At 41.2% G+C, this 19250-nt stretch overlaps 1 protein-coding gene across 6 annotated transcripts in view; it reads right to left on the minus strand.

The window, feature by feature from the left end:
* The window catches only part of UPF2 (UPF2 regulator of nonsense mediated mRNA decay), a 121268-nt gene that overhangs the window by 85559 nt on the left and 16459 nt on the right, over window positions 1-19250 (minus strand). For 4 of the 6 annotated variants that reach the window (XM_054016491.1, XM_054016486.1, XM_054016480.1 and 1 more), the window contains 4 exons: window positions 17015-17175; window positions 13637-13834; window positions 10946-11095; window positions 3968-4039 (listed from right to left, as the gene is read on the minus strand). In XM_054016491.1, coding sequence (XP_053872466.1) covers window positions 3968-4039; window positions 10946-11095; window positions 13637-13834; window positions 17015-17175 — 581 coding nt within the window. The remainder of the gene's footprint in view (window positions 1-3967; window positions 4040-10945; window positions 11096-13636; window positions 13835-17014; window positions 17176-19250) is intronic. The other 2 variants (XM_054016497.1, XM_054016505.1) reach the window with 1 other exon arrangement.

Consider the following 19250-nt stretch of genomic DNA (forward strand, 5'->3'; position numbering starts at 1 on the left):
AGTAGAAGGCAAACAAACACCACATTTTATGGTGCACAATAAACCACCATTGTATTTAATTCTCTAAATGTGATACAGGGATCTGTTCAGTGCTTACAATACTCACCTATAGACACATGTGGGGGAGGGGGAAGAGACAAGGAAGTTAACTATTAACTAATCTAAAGGGCTATTGGCTGGATAGCTTCCTATTCATGGACTATGAATAAATAAGTATTTTCTACCTGCTAAATTACACCCAGTGGGTGCATCAGCAACTACATAGTCTTACCAATACATGAAAGGTTCTTTCAACCATATGATGTGGGCCACAAGAAGATCTGAATAAGGAGAGGTGGGCAATGAAAGAACAGTTACTTACCTTACAGTAACTGTGGTTCTTCAAGGTGTGTTGTCCACATGGATTTCACTTCTGGTGTGCATGCACATGAGATCAGATACTTTTGGCCAGCAGCATCCGTTAGGGCTGCACCTGCACCCTGAATCCCCTGGCACCTCCCAACATAAGGGCATAAAAGGTGGAGTGGGCCCACCTGATTCCTCAGTTCCTTTGGCAATACAGAATCCAGATGATATAGAACTCCATAATAAAGGGGCAGGTCATGGAATCCATATGAACAAGACATCTCAAAGAACCACAGTTACAGGAAGGCAAGTAACTGTCCTTTCTTCTGCTAATCCCAACATAGATGCCTTGCAAATTTCAGAAATTGGGATGCTTCTCAAAGAAGCCACAGAAGATGGACTGGTGTCTTGCCTATATGGATGGATCTAATCTAGCTATCTCATAGTATGATTTAATAAAATTTTGTACCTGCCTAGACAATCTTTGAATAACTACTACTTGACATTTAACCCTATCTACAATGCTACTAACAGCCTAGAAGAACTCCTATCTGCAATATTACAAATAGCCTGTGAGCGCTCCTGAATAGCCTTGTTTGATGTTAGTATGAGAGAACACAGTACACATCAAGGGTGTGAAGGGTGGCTTTCCATTGGTTTGACTAGGACCTGGGGGAAAAAAATAGAAAGTGAATCACCAGATTTAAATGAAAATCAGACAATTTCTGGTAAAATGGAGGGTACAGCCTAAGAGTCTTTGAGGGACACTATGCAAGGTAGACTAGCCCTGTGGGCCTGAATCTCTCATATGGGTATGAAAGTTGCACAGTGCACAGAAAAGTGGACACTGCAGGGGTTCCATCTCGAGGTCCTGTGTGGAAAGAAGGAACTGAGAGATGATTGGGCCCACTCTGCCCTTTATGCCTTCAGGTGGGGGGAGTGTGAGCGCATCGAAAGAACAGGTGCAGCCCCAATGACACTGTAGACCAAAAGAAACTGCTCTCAGGTACATGTGCACCAGAAGTGGAATCCATGTGGACAATCGCTCAAATGATTCACACAGGGCAGAAGGTCTGGTGGAACCAACAGCATCCGGTGAGAAAGTCCCATGAGCTCCACAGACTGGCAAGACAGACTACAAACAAAAGTGTCAAAGTCCTGAGAGGCAGAGGTGCTGGATGTGCAAATGGAAGCCATATGCTCTTGAAATACCTCTCCTCCATACTTGCCAACTGTCTGATATTTAAAACCCATCCTTCGTGCTCCCTGTCCTAGTTATAATCCTGGGCAGCTGGTAGAGCAGTTAAAAAGCTGGCCTTTTGACCTTGGAGTCTCTGTGGAGGGGAACATATGGGAAGGATGCCCGAGACATGGTCTCTTCTAAGCTTCTCCTGTCTACTGGAGCTTGAGAGCTGAGCAGGGCAGCACAACTGTAACAGGGAAGAGAGTCCAGGAAACAGGCAGAAAGTACACTCAGCATGGTTCTTAAGTATAGCGGAGGGAGAAGACTGCCTAATCCTTCCCCTAACCATCTTTGGGCTGAGTGGGAAACATGCATGAGAGTGGGATGCAGAGGAATAGAGAACACAGGGAAACTTAGGAAACAGGGAATAGAAAAGAATTTGTGTAACCCCAAACCTCTTTCCGTTGCCAGGAAAGAGAAAAAAAGGGGGGAGAAGACTGGGCTTGCACAAACACAAGAGTGACAGAGATGCCTCCTGAAGACAGAGGAGAACTTAGACTTCCATCCTCCACTGAAGATGCCAGAGAACATAGTAGGCCACTGGCACTTCCTGCCTTTTGAAGGCAACTGGCAGGTTGGAGGAGCTATTGAGAGAGCGAGATCATGGGGAGTGGGGGGGAGGAGGAGGGGCACGAGATGAGAAAAGAGGCCCATAAAGTTCTAAATACTTAATTTAACTTCAAACATTGAGGCCCTGAGAAATCTATCTATTTCACCAGACTGCATGTAACAGCTCCCAAACCAGAGACATTTCATTTTTGGAGAAATGTCTATGGAAATGGATTTAAAATGTCCCCCTCTCCATTTTCTCCTATTTAGGCTTCTCTAGCTATGCTCTCCTGGCTCATCTCCAGCATTTTCTTTGGTAGCTTCTCATCCTTCCCTCTACCTCCTATCTGTTAGCATTCCTCATGGTTCTCTCTCCAAACAGCCTCTATACTCTCTGTAGGGGATCACATCTGTTCTCATTATCTCAGCTCCCATCTCTATGGTGATGGGTCTTAAAAAACAAAACACACCTGTTTGCTCCACTCCTCTCTCCAATTACCTCTCAGACAACCCTTCTGGGAGGTCCCACTATCATTTCATACTCCATCTACTCCACAATTCTAATTTTTTTTAAATGTATTATTTTTACAAGTAACAATTAGAATTACTGTAAATGGAAGAGAGACAAGAAAAATACTTTTATTTTGTACACTTGCCAGTACATTATTTCATTGTTTCTCCTGTATAGTCACTCAGTTTCCCCCTTTTATTCCAGGAGTCTTTCACAGCAACAAAGAGAAAAATGTTTTAAATAAGAAAAGCCACAAAAATTGGCAGGGGATACCAATACTGCTGTAGTATCTGAAAATATTTTTAATTTACTTCAAGTCAAGTTGATGGGGTCTTATAATTTTCAGGGGAATAGGCTGATAGAGATGGGGAAGAGACTGGAGCCTTTTGGTCATGAATTATTCATAATACCTACTATTATTGCTGTAGAAGCTACATTTGCCTCTTCCCTCCCTACTGTCTCAGGAAGCCTGGGTTCCTCTCCTGCTAACCCCTCTTCCATTAGTATAGAACAATGACTACATTCCACCAGCTAGTTCTACAGAAGCTCCTGGTGCTTCCCCTGGCTCCACAGCTGGGCTACGGTAGTAGCTTCTCTCTCCCCTAGAAGCTCCACCCTACCAGTGAGCAGAGAATGTTTCAGCCTCTAGGTCCTTTTGGTCTTTGGCCTCTCTGTTTAGACAGCTGACAAAGGAACAAGTTAGTAACAATTACGGAAGTGCTTTTTGTGAGGTGGTCACCTGTCCACTGTATTAAAATCATCAAATTAATTTCAAACTGAGCAGCCATTACATGGTGAGAGCTTTCAGATGCTACTAACCAGGACTGGATTCAAGTTGGTGTCTTGGGTCCTGATTCAGCAATGCACTTAAGCACATGCTTAACATTACACAAGTTTTTAACTGCTTTACTGAAGTACAGTCTTCTTAGTGAAGAAAGATTCCAGATCATAATTACCAGCTTCCTGAGCCATCCAACCCCTCAGGATAATTCACAGCAAATATTTCTCGACATTTTGCTTTTTTCTTTTTATTTCTAGAACAGCTTTCCCAGTCCTCTAAATAGGATATTGAGTAACAGGCATAATATTCAAACTCATTTTCTGAACATTCTCTCTGTTGTAGACTACTTGGTATTAGAAGCCTATTTTAAACCCTAGCTATGTATCGACACTAACTTCCTTCTACTCCCAACACCTTTGTGCCCTTCGCTATGTCCAGTCCTCTCTCCTTAATACTCCCTTTGTCTCCCTCCACACAGCTTCATTCCTTCCACATGCCAAGCACCCTCCTCTCCTTCAAGCAGCACCTCAAAACTCACTTCTTTCAGCTTGTTTTCCGTCACTATTTTCAGCTCCGGTGCTATCTGCTCCCTCTCTCCTGCCTGAGCATACTAAAAATAAAACAAAATTAAAATGTACCCAAAATAAGCATGACAGAAGTAAAATAAGTTGATCCAAATCCCTTATAAATAATACTTTTCAATGAGCAGTTTCAACTTTCCTTCTGAGTATCATATCCTCCCTTTCCGTCTTCATGGTTTTATTACTTATTATAGTTACATTCAACAGAAATTTTAAGCTTCTTGGGGTGGGGACTGTTTCTTCTTATTCATCAGTAAAACTCCACACATACCATGCTACATAGTAATAGTCTTCTTTGTGTAAAGTCAAACTGACAAAGTTAATTAATTTAATTTAGAATCCAAGAGGACATCTTCAAAAGATGTCAGTTCCATCCACTGCCTGGTGACATGTAAAAACTAGTTCAAGTAATTTCCTAGTAACTGGTTATGGGTAAGGTGAAAATCTGTGGATTCCACTGTGTTGTTACCACTCCCTAACGGACTGGAAAGCTCAGAAACTGAAATGACTCTTCTGCATTGGCAGCAATTGGAATATCAGGCCAGCCAACTGGTGGTCATTTTAACATTTTTTTATTGGGGGTGGGGCGGAGGGCGGTATTACTTATCAAAGACACTTGTGTACATAGCTAAAGGAACTCGGGACTCTCACAATTTAGGATAAATAGTTACTGTCACCACAACAACAGAAAAGGCAGTTTCAGAACTATATAGCACCAATCACAAAGAAGCAAAACCAAAACCATCAAGTTTTCTACACCTGCATTGGGAACACTTTGCAAACATGCAAGAAAAATCTCTCCTTGTGCTTTAAAATGATTGATTCAATTACTTTCCCTTAATTAGTTAAATGATATAAAAAATGGGGAGCAAAACTTCCACATGGGAAAGACAGGATTTTGGTCACACTTGGGTAGTATCCTTTCTCTGTGAATCATTGTTATGTATCAGCACTTATATAATGCAGTAAGGAGCATGTTAGAAATGCAGACTAAGCGGTGAGAAAAGAGATTTCTCTCAATTTTATCACCTATGTTTCCCCTGTCCTTTACCCTCAGACTGCTATTTCAAAGATCCCTTTCACATAGTGTGATGGAAAGACAATAATGAATATGGTTTCACTAAAGCAATCTCAAAGCTAATTTAGTGCTTCTATTTGATTAACAAGTGGTGAGAAACCTGTTTATAGAACAGATGTGTTAAACTGTCCTTAATCAGCATTGTATTTGCAACTGCCCCAATAACATAAACAGTTCTGTTAAACTAAGTTATAAAACATGTGGATGCACACCATGCCAGACAATTTAAACTATGGCAAGCTTTTTAATAGTTTTAGCACTAGGGTGTACAGGAGTAAAATGTTAAACATTTCAGTAAGCATACCCGTGTCTTTAATAGTGAAAAATATTCACTAGCAAATTTCAAATAGCTGGCAGAGGACTGGATTGCTTACATAATTTTGCGGTTATTATGTGGTTTATTTGGAAGATCTCAAAGCACATTTGTTGTGTGAGACTTATACATGCGCACTAAGCACAGAAGACACCCCTTATTAATTTTTTCTAGTAATGACAAGTCTGTGACTAACTCTAGCTGACTAGACTAAACTAGACTTCAGCTGGTAGGAGCAGCTGCAGAAGCAAGCAAAGCAGGGACTGCTGCATGGGGTGGGGAGGAGTAGGTAAAATGGGAGCCAGATGGAGCCATCCCTCCCTCTAGCATGCTCCAGACCCATAACTGTGCAGAGGAGACCACTTCAGAGAAACTAGAGCCTTCCCTCCCCATGTTATGTGGTCTTAGGGAAAAATTGCAGAGAGAAATCAGTCAGAGACTCCAGACAGTAGAACCAGCTACAGAAGCAGCTTCTGACATTCAGAGAACTTGCTACAGTTTTGATGTGACATTCTTTACTCCATGTTGACTGGCTGTTTGTTCCAACCTTCTCCCTCCCACTCCCTTAGGCTCTTCATCTCAGCTTCACTCCACACATGGCCCTCTTCCCTTCTCTTTTACTCTGTCCCCATCACCTCCCCCTTCCCTTCAACATTCCCTCTCCCTTCACTTTTCTTGTCATTTAAACTTATCCCCTCCTAACTAAACCACCCCAAAATTTTGTGGCACTAACACGTTTCCTGCCTTCACTTTGTTTACTCTACTTGTGTGTTCTACCCTTTTCCCACCCTGTATCTGTCTTATCTATTTAGTTTATAAGCTCTTCAGGACAGCGATTGTCAACTACTCCGTGCGTACAGTGCCTAGCACAATGGGACTCCATTCTTGGTTGGTTCTTAAGCACTACCATAATAAACGTGATTAATAATGGTAATAATATATTGTCTCAATTACAGTTCTTATTTTTTTCTTACATTCTGGAAGATTGTAAGAAAAAAATGTCACCAAATGATGCATTTGGTGATTAAGAGAAAGGACACTCAGCTTCCCCTGGTAAAGCCATCTTGCCAAACTGTCACTAGATTTTGGTTATGGAGGAATCAAGCTCAAAAAACAATCAACTTATCAAATGGAAATTAAACACCAAATTTATAGAAGTTCTCAGTATAGATTTTTGTAACACACTTCCCTAAATTTGTGTACAATATGTAGGGTTTGCAGTGCACTCACAATGCATTCAATAGATTCCTCCATATGCTTCAAGCAAACGAATGTTTACATTTGGTATTTTGTTATGCCGTAATAATTTTCATTCCGTTTTGAAAGAGTCCCTTCCCCCTCCATGCCCCACCACTGACTCTGGATCTTAACTTTCCATGCTGAGCTAACGTAATTATTGGTCCATTCGTATTTTGTGACATGTGTTTGAGACATACTCTCCCTACCACACTGGCTAGGATCTGTGCACTGTCATTGTTCAATTGTGAATGTTAGTCTGGTAACCTGGCATTGTTTCCCAATTTTTGGGGGTGTCAGTGAGCTAAGAGTATGCCAAGACATCTCCTGCCTGCATTTCTGATCTCATTTTCTGTAAAACTCCCTACACTCCTCTCACCTAAAAAAGATACATCTCTCAGAAATAATCACTTTATGTGTTTAATGTTGTGCCCACAATGTGCTTTCAAGACAGACATGGAGGAATGGTCCTTGCCCCAAAGATATCACAATCTAAGGGATGGACAGACAGACAAGTAGACATAGGTTGGAGGAAGAGGTAAACAGTTTTAACTATACATATCAAACAGATGCTGTGAGCAGAATGGCAAAAGTGGGTCTTCAAGGGGGACTTAAATACCAAGAGTGTACAGGAAGTGCAGATAAAGGAAAATTGACCACCGCATGGAAGAAGACATGGATATATTTATGCAAGAAGCTGACAGCTGGATGGTTGACAAGACAAAGCAAGAACGAGGATAAGTAAGGAAGGGATGATTTATGCAGGGTTTTGAATTGATGGCCATAAGCTTGTCTCTGGTAATGTAGGGGATGTGGAGTCATGAAAGGGAATTCAAAAGGAGGAGTGAGATGATCAAAATGACAGGCAAGGAAGATGACTTAAGCTGCAACATTTTATATAGATTAAAAGAAACATGGGTGTTGGGCAGGATGCTACAGCAGGCAAAGCAGGATATAATGAGGACATGAAGGTGAGATTTAGTTTCAGGGATGGAAAGAAAAGGATGGATCTTGGATACCTTGGAGGAAGGAACAGAAAGATTTGTATTAAGCCTGGATGTCTGCAGCAAGAGGAGCTGGGCAATCAAAAAATTACCCCCAAATTGTGGCACTGAGTGACAAGAAGGTCATTCGTGTTGATGACAGTAGCATAGAAAGGAGAAGTTGAGAAGAAATATCAGTAGCCAAAATGAGAGACTGGATGGAGGGAGGATCCTTTCTTCCTTCTCATTAATACTTGCTCCCTTCCTTAATGTGTTGCATTTGTTTGCAGTGTCCTATTTAGAAAGCTCTCCGGGGCATGGAGAACATCTTGATGCTCACAGAGACATGCAATTTATAGCAATTACCCTACAGTAACTCCTCGCTTAACGATGTAGTTATGTTCCTGAAAAATGCGACTTTAAGCAAAACAAAGTTAAGCGAATCCGATTCCCCCGCAAGAATGAATGTAAATGGGAGGGGGGAGGGGCGCGGCACGCGGGGTTAGGTTCCAGGGAAATTTTTTTCACCAGACAAAAAACTATTATATTATATATACACACGTACATACACACACACACACACACACAGTATAAGTTTTAAACAAATAATTGAATACCGTACACAGCAATGATGATTGTGAAGCTTGGTTGAGGTGGTGAAGTTAGAGGGTGGAAGAGGGTGGGATATTTCCCAGAGAATGTCTTACTGCAAAATGATGAACTAGATTTCGGCTGAGCCCCCAAGGGATAACACGTTGTTAATGTAGCCTCACACTCTACATGACAGCATGAATGGAGGGAGGGGAGACAGCATGGCAGACAGACACACACTGTGCATGCGAGAGAGAGAGAAAGATGCGCATTGCCCCTTTAAGTACACTGACACCACTCTAAGTACATTGCCTTTTTAAACCGATCAGGAAGTTGAGACAGCATCTGCAGCCAGCAAGCTCCCTCCGTCCTGAGCCCTGTCATGACCCCCCCATGCTCTATGGAGAAGGGGTTAGCAGGGAGCAGGGGGACACCCTGACATTAGCCCCCCTCCTCCCCCACCCCCGGCACAGCAAGCAGGAGGCTCCAGGGAGCAGCTCCAAGGCAGAGGGCAGGAGCAGCACATGGCAGTGGGGGGAGGGAAAGCTGAACTGCTGGCAATTGATAGTCTGCTGGGTGGCTGCCGCACAGGGAACTTAGGGAAGCGGGGAGCTGATAGGGGGACTGCTGATCCACCCTGGTTACAAGCCCCCACCAGCTAGCTGCAACGGGCTGCTCTTCCTGCAAGCAGTGGACAAAGCAGGCGGCTGCCAAACAATGTTATAAGGGAGCATTGTGCAACTTTAAACGAGCACGTTCTCTAATTGATCAGCAATGTAACAACGAAACAATTTTAATCGGGACGACTAAGTGAGGAGTTACTGTATTTTAGCAGTACTTTAAAAAAATATAGTTGAAGTAGGTCTACTAGAAAAGTGACTATGTAAAGATGGCACATTCTTAGTCAATGGATCTGCTCCCTCTGTGTATTAGAATCATATCTGATGACTGGAGTTATAAAGCTCGTTACTTACCATAACTCTACTTTTTTGGTAGTGTTGCCTCTGCATATTTTTGCATTGTGGAGGCACCCTCAGCACCACTGAGCTTCAAAAACCTTCTGAAAAACAGCACCCATTGAGGATGCACTATGACCTAGCAGTGAACTCAGTGTCCTTCCCCTTCTTCATCAGGTCATCCATCTTATAGCTGAAAAGACCCTCCCCCTTGAAAAGGTGGTCTGCAACACTGACTTAAGCCACAGACAAAAGGCCCAAAGATTCAAGCCAGAAGTACTGATTCCAAAAGAGCTGATGACATCATATGAGTCAACACATCTGAACCATCACAAGTTGTCAGGACTGAGGTTTGGAACTTTATTTCCATTCCTTGGCTGGTAAAACCACCCATCCACTAGCCTGCCTACTAGATCTCTTTGGTACATGGGAAGCTCCTGGCCCTGATAAAAGAGATCCTGTGGCAAGTACTTTAGAAGCAGAAATTACCCTCAGAATTGGTTACGTTCTTGCTCCTAAAGGCTCACATCTTTGAACTGATGAGGCTTCAGAGCCCACTTAAGACTTAGGAACCGACACAAATTTCTTCACTGCCAAAGTCATCCCCGCTTTGTTTGGCTTTGAAGTCAAATGCAGTCTATTCCTTCATGGGGGCAGAAGGATGACTTAACATAGCTTGGGGTGGGATTCATAAGGCTTCTGGTTTGAGGCCACAGAGTCTCTACTGACCATTGATGCAGGCTCAAATGTGAAGACCTTATACACAGAGCAGAAATCTGGGGAAGAAATATCCCCAGGCAAAATGAAGAGCATCATTCGCATCCACCTCTGGGAAAACCAAGAGACACAATGCACACAAAGAAAGTCCCTTCTCCTGCAGCTAATTGCAGAAAGGAAGTAATTGAGAAGTATATGGCCCTTGGCTCCTGACATTTGGCGCTGCTTTTCAGAAGGTTCCCAAAGTTCAGCAGCACTGGTAGGAAGCTTATAACTCACAGGTGGGAGGACACCACAACCAACTTAGATTTTTCCAGTTTTCACCTCTGCTATCTATACTAACATTGTTACATGAGAGAGGATGTGCTGGTTTCTATACCTTCTTGTGCATCATTAGCAGGACTGTTTACTAAGTATCTATCAGAGAAGGCAATAGTTGTTACTGAAAGCAAAATCTGTATTACTGATGATGATGCACAAGAAAGAAAGAATCCTGTTTGACTTTTAGAGTCCACATTGGGCTTAAAAGTAAAACATCTTTTTACTTGTAAACTGAACACATTTGATAAGATAATTGATACACAAACATAAAGTCTCACATGCCATTTATTACCGTCACTTTTCTGAGTAGAACAACCTTTACATTTAATCTTTTTCACAAGTCAATCAAATGCCAAAATAGTAACAAAGGTATCTATTAACCTTCACCACACAAACCTCAAAATAGTGGTTACTAAACCATCTTAGTGTCTTTACTGAATAGGAGAAGTTATTATTTCTATTTTTATCCTTTAGCAATTTTGGACCAGTTTTCTTTTCTTTTTGCAGAGCACTTTTATTTCTTATCTCTCTTTATTGACTGTTTTGTTAGAAGTGCCTGCTGAGCATAATAGGATGGAGGAAGGAATGACCTTGCTCAAAATTGCTTCTAGCTACTACAGATGTTGTCCAAAAGAATTAAAGGCATCCCTCCACACTAATATAAGGAATTGAAGAAATACCAGGACCCAGTTAGAAAACAATACAGTAGCCCTAAAAATGTTTATCAGCTCTGCTTTTACCTTGCTCATCAAGAAGCTTTTTTGTGAGATCTTCTGCTTCATCTCCACAGTCTAACTCCAAGTTATCATCATTAATGTCCAAATTCTCCATATCCAACTCCAAATCCTCACTACCAGCAACATCCTTATTATCCTTGGCATCTTTTGAATCTGTTTAAAAGAAAGCAGAAATATTTTACATGCAATGTTAACACACGTAGACATGGCTTAAAAATATTTTTAACACTTCTCTGACCAATACATTAGTCTTATTTGTCAACTCTGGACGTTGTGCCATTTTTCATGTCGCCATGCATGCCTGGAACAGTCTTCCTAATTCACTTCCTTGTGTGATGTGTTTCTGTTAAAAGGTGCTCACCCCTTTTGAGTGTTTTGGTTTGTTCCCAATTGTACTTGCCGTGTCTTCATTGGGCTGGGATATGTTATTTGTTAGGACACTATAGGTTATGTGTAGAATGCCTATGTTTAATATCCTGATTAAATAATAAACCCAAAATTGCAAAAGTGGCATCTGTTGAAATCCCCAGTGGAAGTTCAAAGTTTTAAATTTGAATGTCCAAGGATTCGCATGTCCAAATCAGGGAGAAAAATCCAAACAACTGGGAGGACCCAAGAACTTGAATACGTGAGTTTGCTGATAAACTTTGAAAGGCTGGCCAATCGTGCATAAAGTGAAGTTTTATTCTATTTTAATGTGTGGCACCCATGACATCACGTCATGCCAGAAGTGGTACAACTTCAGAACAATAGGATTGTGAAGCTGTTCTACACAGTCCAAGATGAGAGTGCAAACACTTAAGAGGCGAGACTACCTAGGGAAAACAGTGGTATCTTCCATGGAGATTTTACAGTTACAACATCCCCACCAAATCAGCCTGAAATGTGAGATATGCAAGGCCAAGTCTCAGTCCCCCAAACACTGCAAGTTTCAAAAAATTTACAATGAACTTTTAAGTATCTCCTTTTTGCTCCCATCAGAAAACACTGTACAGCAGGCATTTTTTGGCTTGTGTTATAAAGGAGGTTGGACTAGATGATCTAATACCCTGTTCTTGTTTTAAAATCTGTGAACTTATGATAAGAATCTGACACTAAAATATATTTTTGTTTTCTTAGATGACCATCTTAATTCATCATAGCTAGAGTTCTTACCCCCTAGTATGCCTAAGACTACAACCTAAACATAACCAGAAGTATTCTTCCTGGTTTTACTATTCTTCTGCATACTGTATCTATAATCTCTAAATTAAATTAGTTTGCATTTTATAAACATATAGCCCTCTTTTTAAAAAGTTTGATATAATTTATCTATTAATTTTCATGAACTAACAAAATATTTGATAAAACTTTCAAGTGGCATGTGCTTTATATGGAAATAGTATTCACTGGGGCACGCAATATGTTTAGTGGTTAGTACACAGGACTGAGGGTTTGTCTACACAGCAAGTTACTGCTCGTCAAGCCAGAATGTGAATCTACAGTACACCAGCTGGTATAGATTCACACCATGGCTTGCCAAACAGTAACTTGCTGTGTAGACAAGCCCTCAGAGTCAAATGATTTGAGTTCTATTCCTGACAGGCATTAACCTTTGTGACTTAAGTTTTCCCTTTTACAGGGGGGGAGGAAGGGAGAAGAAGGAAGGTATGTTTTTACATCAAGATGTCTCTACTAGGTTTTTGCACCGAGATAGTTAAGGCACAGGTAGTTTTTACCTCAATGCAGCTAATCCTAGTCAATCCCAGGTGTGTTAGGGGTGCGAGTGGGATAGGGTTGACCTTGATTAGCTATATCAAGGTAAAAACTACTCCTGCCTTGTCTGCACTAGAAATTTGCATCAAGATAGCTAACAAGTTAATAATCTCAATGTAAAAAAAACCCATACGCTTCTTTGCAGTGAAGGCAGAGCCTTGTTTCTTTCATATATAAAGATACAAATATTAATACTTACCCACCAAAAACACACTGATATATTTGGGTGAAAAATGCTATCAGTACTCATTTTTATTTATTATTATTTTCATAAAATAACTGTGTGTTCAGATTATCTAGCATCATTTCTGTGCTCAAGATCATCCATCCTGGTGGAGTGTTCTGACTGCTATACAAATAATGATTACACCTCTACCACGATATAACGCGGTCCTCGGGAGCCCAAAATCCCTACCACGTTATAGGTGAAACCCCATTATATCGGGGTAGCGGCAGCAGGGCTCCAGCGGTGATTTAAAGGGCCTGGGCTCTCCACAGCGGCCAAAGCCCCGGGCCCTTTAAATCGTCAGCAGAGCCCCGCTGCCGCAGCCCCGGGGTAGCAGCGGCAGGGCTCCAGCGGTGATTTAAAGAGCCCCGGGCGCCGGCCGCTGCGGGGAGCTTGGGCCCTTTAAATCGCTGCCCGAGCCCCGCTGCCGCAGCTCCGGGGTAGCAGCAGCAGGGTTCCAGCTATGATTTAAAGGGCCCTGGGCTCCCTGCAGCAGCCGGAGCCCTGGGCCCTTTAAAGCGCCGCCCGAGCCCCACTGCTGGAGCCCCGGGGTTACCGCGCTATATGCAAACCCATGTTATATCAGGTCGCGTTATATCGATGTAGAGGTGTATTTCAACTAAAGACTTGTTACTTCTGCCAAACTTGCATGGCTGTTGACACAATAAAATTTTTTAAAAAGCTCTAGAACATTTTCTTCCAAATTGTTTTACCTCTAGATTCATCCTTGCTGGAGTCCTTGTTCTGAGAACATTTTTCATTATCTTTAAACAAAATGGCTGGCACAAAAGCTTTTAGATCAATGAGGTTCTCATAGAAATTTCGAGCATCTTCATCTTCCCAGATGCCCCCTTCCAGGTCATATTCTCCAGGTTTGCCAGGGGTAAAAATGTCAATGCCAGGCCCATGTTCTGGAATCACAGAATGCACAAGTGACTAATTCATCAATATAATCATACTAAAAGAAAGATTTTCTTTTAAGCGAAGGGTTAAAGCTACATACAAGTTTCAGATCATCTCATTTTAAAAAGACAGACTTTTGGGTTAAACATTAAAAAAATGTTTCTCTGTTACTGCCACTACCTTGGCTTCTAAAATTGAAAGTTATTAAACACATATCCCCAGCATCTTAAAGTACAACCAGACTAGTCTCATTCAAGAAGAAATCAAAACAATAAAATTACAAAACTACATTGTGCAATCAAAAAGTTATCACAATTATATTAAACGAGATTGCTAAATGGATTTATAGTAGAATTCATCCATATTAGCATCAGAAAGTGTTTAGATACATCATTTTGGGGCTGTTCATACACCAACTGCCACAAATGTTTTATTTTCAGGAAATAAGTAAATACTTGCAAAATCTGGAATATTGCAGTCCAGGGGTAATTAGCAAGGATGGATTAAAAAATGTTGTGGCCCTGTGCACTATGGAAATTGGACCCTCCTCACATTCCTTAAACTAGACAGAGCACATGATATATAGTTTATAAATATGAGAACATCTCATTTTATTACTAGTAGTTTGGAAAAGACTTAAAGAACTAATATGACATGTTAATAATACATCTAGGAATATTTCATTTAAATATATATTGCTTTTTTTTTTTTTAATTGAATACTCACTCACTCTTTCTTGGCTTGGGGAAACATTTCCTAAGTAGATTAAGCGCTTGGAAGTATTTATGAAACGTGGCTTAGAAAGTAGCTTGACCATGCCTAGCTGACTCCCCAGTTATAGGGGAAAGACATTTTTGACAAAAGCAGAACTTGCCAGAGACCATACAGATCAGAAAACAGCAAGTACATTAGTGCATTGGATACCCGAGCCTCCTGCGTGAGAGTTGCTTTGCTGCCTTTTGGAAAACAGACAGGTTAAGAGGAATTTTACCAGCTCCTAAGGGAAAGGGGTATTGAGTCTCAGTTGGCTCTGGGCACACGTTTGATTCGAATCAAAACCGATAAGGGACTGACTCAGACACTGATTGTGGGACTGGGCTTCAGTAGCTGAATGAGCAGGAAAGGTAGTTCTTTTCCTCTGGGAAGAAAGATGGTCTTGGGTGTCAATGGCGAGCTACCAGGACCTGAAGAGGACACACTGGCTCTGATGGCTCAGAATACCAACACCGGCAAGGAAGCAGAAGGAGCCAGAGGTGAGCTGAACTCCAAAAAGGGATCTGAGAAACCAGACCTCTCTCAAAAGCCCCCTACACTTATGTGCCCGATTGCAGTGATAATCCAAGAGAGCTCCAAGGGGCCCAATTGCATAGGACACCAAACATGAGTAACGCAACAACACTGCGCCAGGGTACAAAGCCACTCACTGAACTTTGGTGAGTGGTGGGCGGGAGCAGTTGGGCCAATCTGATTGAGGCCCATAGGGTTGCCACCTTCAAGAAGCAGAAAAACTAGACATTGCCCCTCCCCACAGCATCCTGACCCTCCTCTACCCCATTCAGTGCACCCCTACCCACCCACAGAAGCCTGATCTTCCTGTTCCTCTCTCAGGCACCCCCACCCCTCCACAAACCTGCTAGCCCATAAGCCCCTACACCTACCTCCTCTCGGGAGCCTTAGCCCAGGGAAGCCCCCTACCACTCCCTCCCAAGCTCCCAGGAATCCCTGCCTCACCCACTCCGGTCCCCGCTTCTTACTCCTCCCTGCTGTTGAACCTTAGGTTTGCCCTGCTTTCTGGCAGTGAAAGGAGCAGGAGCTGCCACATGGGCTCATTGAGGGCCTGGCATGTGGAGTGGGACCTAGGTGTGGCACCAGTAGGCACATGACATGAATGCTGTAGTGGAAGCAGCTGTGATGCCGCAGCGCATGCATGCAGCAAGGGTTGCCAGTTGCATTGTGTTGGGGTTTTCCCCCCCAACTTGTAACTTAGAAGTGGAAAAAAGCCCCAGCACATTGCAACCAGCAAAAGGGAAGAAAAACTGGTCAAGAGGGTTAAAAACCAGCCAGGTGGTCGGGGCCCCCTGAGTCTGGGGGCCCTGTGCAACGACACGCTGCTTAATTTGGGTCTGGCAATCATGGTAAGGAAACTGTTGGGATAATCACATTTCTTCTTCAAAACAGTTTTATCAATTTTTTTTTAAGCTTGAGCATTTTTGGACAAACCTGAGGTCCATGATTTCAAGAATTTGAATATGTAAATACTAAAATTTGACAGCCATCAAGACTAGTGTGGCACATTAAATTTTTCCGTCATATTCAAAGGTCACAGGTAGCCATCTAGTGGCTTATCTAACAGGTCGTGCAACATTTTCCTAGCTGTATTTTGAAATACTTTAAAGGGCAATTAGTATATTTTAAAACTATATTGAATTGCTAAGCTCTGAGATGCAATTAACAGATAACTCTTCTAAAGCAGATTCAAACTACATTAAGAAGTAATTAAAACAAAGTGCCTTCTGTCCGATTTGAGAAACAAGGAAACACAACTAGTAAGGAAATAAGACAATTTAATTGAAATTTCATAGTATTTGTTTGCATATTTCTCTAGTAATCCATTCAAAATTTCATTTTAAATGCAGCTCATATAATCTTCAGATTCAAATGGTCTCTCTAATGTAAAATAAAGCCTGTGAATGACTAGTTATCTGACCAAGTAATTCTTATAAAAATAAATTAAATATACTTAAAGTGATGGGGAGGATTAAAGGTACAAATATGATTTTCTTTACATGGCACCCATTACCTTACCACCTTAATAAAGTCATCTTAACAGAGGTACAAGAGATTGCCAAAATTAATTAACACTTATAATAGTCCAATCTTTTTCTTTAACCTCCCATGCCCTTGGGTACATAGGGCGCCCACCAGTTTCCACCATTTATTTTGGTGTTATGATGGCCTGTTTAGGCTCAATAATTGACTGGAGGTTAATAAATTTAAAATGAAGCTTTATTGGCGTACCCTGGAATGCTTTGCCCTATTCCATATATTTAAAATGCGAGAGACTAAGCTATTAACATTTAAAAGGAAACTTGCACTGAAAACACAGATCAATGGGAGGGTTTTGTTTTTTTCCCATAAAGGAAAGCTTTCAGTATTGTATAACCTATCAACCCTAAAAGATGTCCTACCCTCTGGTGTTGGTTTGTCTTGGGGAAGATCCGGCATATTTTCATCCAACAGATCAGCCAGAGACTGAGTATTTGCCAACAGCTTCTGATAGGACATTGCAAATTCTTCATACTGCTTGTGTCGATCTTCACTCAACTCTCCTTTAGAGTGCAGAATACGCCTATAAAGAGCACATTTAAAAAAAAAAAAAACAATCAGACACTGTCCGCTTATTAAAGATATATTTGACCTATACTGAACCATTGACAAAGTTTTCCAGCGATCATCATCAGTCTTCCTTCTGGCACAGAATTATACACACACACTAAATGAGATTGTTGTCTCTTATTGCTACTATCTGGCTAACACTACTATCAAAATTCAACTTAATACCAAATTTGATAAACTTAAATGTACTACAACCACAGCCATTTTAACTTTAATGCCATTAAGAATAATCCGATTATGGAGACTGAAAGAACTGAAGCTTTTTTCCCCTTAAATATTCTGTAATGCAAGAGTTTTAATGTCCAATATTTTAAGTAAAATGTTTGACTAGTATTAAAGCAGGATAAAGACTGCTTTGCAGTCTATGACAATAGGCTTCCATTGTGCTGGTATCAGAAGGGGATGGTCATCACCAAGGGGCTCAGAAATGCCAGTTTTAAGAAGGAGACGTTTATTTCCAAGTTAGCCCAGTAACATGAGCTGACATCCGTGAAATAAAGTCTAAAAGAATTAGTTCTTAATGTACATTTTGGTTTCTTTTGCAGTACTATACCTGACAGTTTTTAATCAAGGAAAAATTTTAAATGCTGTTTTTAATCAAAACCTCTTTTCAAATACATTTACAAGTTCTAAATAGTATAGCATTCTTCTTATCATGGGAACTTTAGGGTGATGTGGTGAGCAAAAAAAGGTTACTGCTTTCTTGTCTCACCTATTTAATTACAACTGACTCAGGTTAAAGTTCTATGAGCCTCTGCTAGAAACACCATCCTACCATCATACCTTTCCTATGAAAGGAAGAGCAGAGAGAGTGATGGGTCAAAAATTTCCCCTATTAATCACATTTAAAATAGAGGCATGTGCACAAATGCTGTGCACATTTATATTTTTTACTCCATTATTTCTACACATCCTCTCTATTCTTCTGGGTGGGCATGTAAAACATACATGAAACTTGCTTTCTTAAAATATTGTCGCACGGTAGTTAAACAATAAGTAATGTTCCTCGGGAAATATGTGGTATATCAGTGGCTTATAGGCCCCTGTCATAATGAGCCACAAAAAATAGATCAGATTATTCTGCACCACCGGTTCTCAAACTGTGGGTTGTGACCCCAGAGCCAGCATTAGACTTGCTGAAGTCGAAGTTCAAGTCCCCCCAGGCAGCAGGGCTCGGGCTATGGGTTGTGTAAATTGACTGAATTGGCCTCCAGGAGACAATGATCTTGGTGTGGACACACACAACCAACTTAATTACTGTGGTGGCTGGATATCAAGTTACATTAAGATGACTTAACTTTGTAGTTTCAGAGTAGCAGCCGTGTTAGTCTGTAGCCGCAAAAAGAAGAACAGGAGTACTTGTGGCACCTTAGAGACTAACAAATTTATTAGAGCATAAGCTTTCGTGGACTACAGCCCATCTATATGCATCCGAAGAAGTGGGCTGTAGTCCACGAAAGCTTATGCTCTAATAAATTTGTTAGTCTCTAAGGTGCCACAAGTACTCCTGTTCTTCTTTTAACTTTGTAGTGTAGACATGCCCTCAGCAAATACTGTCCCAAGTTAAGAGACCTCAGAAATGGCAACTAAGATGAAAGTTACCAGATGTATTTGGGACATTAGGGGCAAAGTTGTGGCCCTATTGTAGTCCACTGAAGTCAATAACAAAACTCCTGTTAACTTCAATAGGGCCAGGATTTCATCCCAGGTACTCAATGGAAATTATTCCTTTTCAAGTCAGTTTCTAGTCAACTCCAGTTTCTGATTAATCTTTTATACAGTTTGAAAGACAAGATTGTTTTTTAGATTCAGACAGCAGCTGTTAAAAGCATACTGAATTCAAGTGGGAAAAAAGATTAATCACAATGGCATGATATTAAGGTGAAATATCTGGTAGCTAGGTCTAGAAATAAATATTACATATACCCATAAAAATATCAGATTTTCATAATGTACTATTTGTTTCTAGCAATATTGATTTATAACATTTCATATCTTAAAACCATGACTGGTCTACAGGAGCACTTC

Source organism: Malaclemys terrapin, chromosome 1 (assembly GCF_027887155.1).
Source record: "Malaclemys terrapin pileata isolate rMalTer1 chromosome 1, rMalTer1.hap1, whole genome shotgun sequence".
In the NCBI taxonomy this organism is placed as follows: Eukaryota; Metazoa; Chordata; order Testudines; family Emydidae; genus Malaclemys; species Malaclemys terrapin.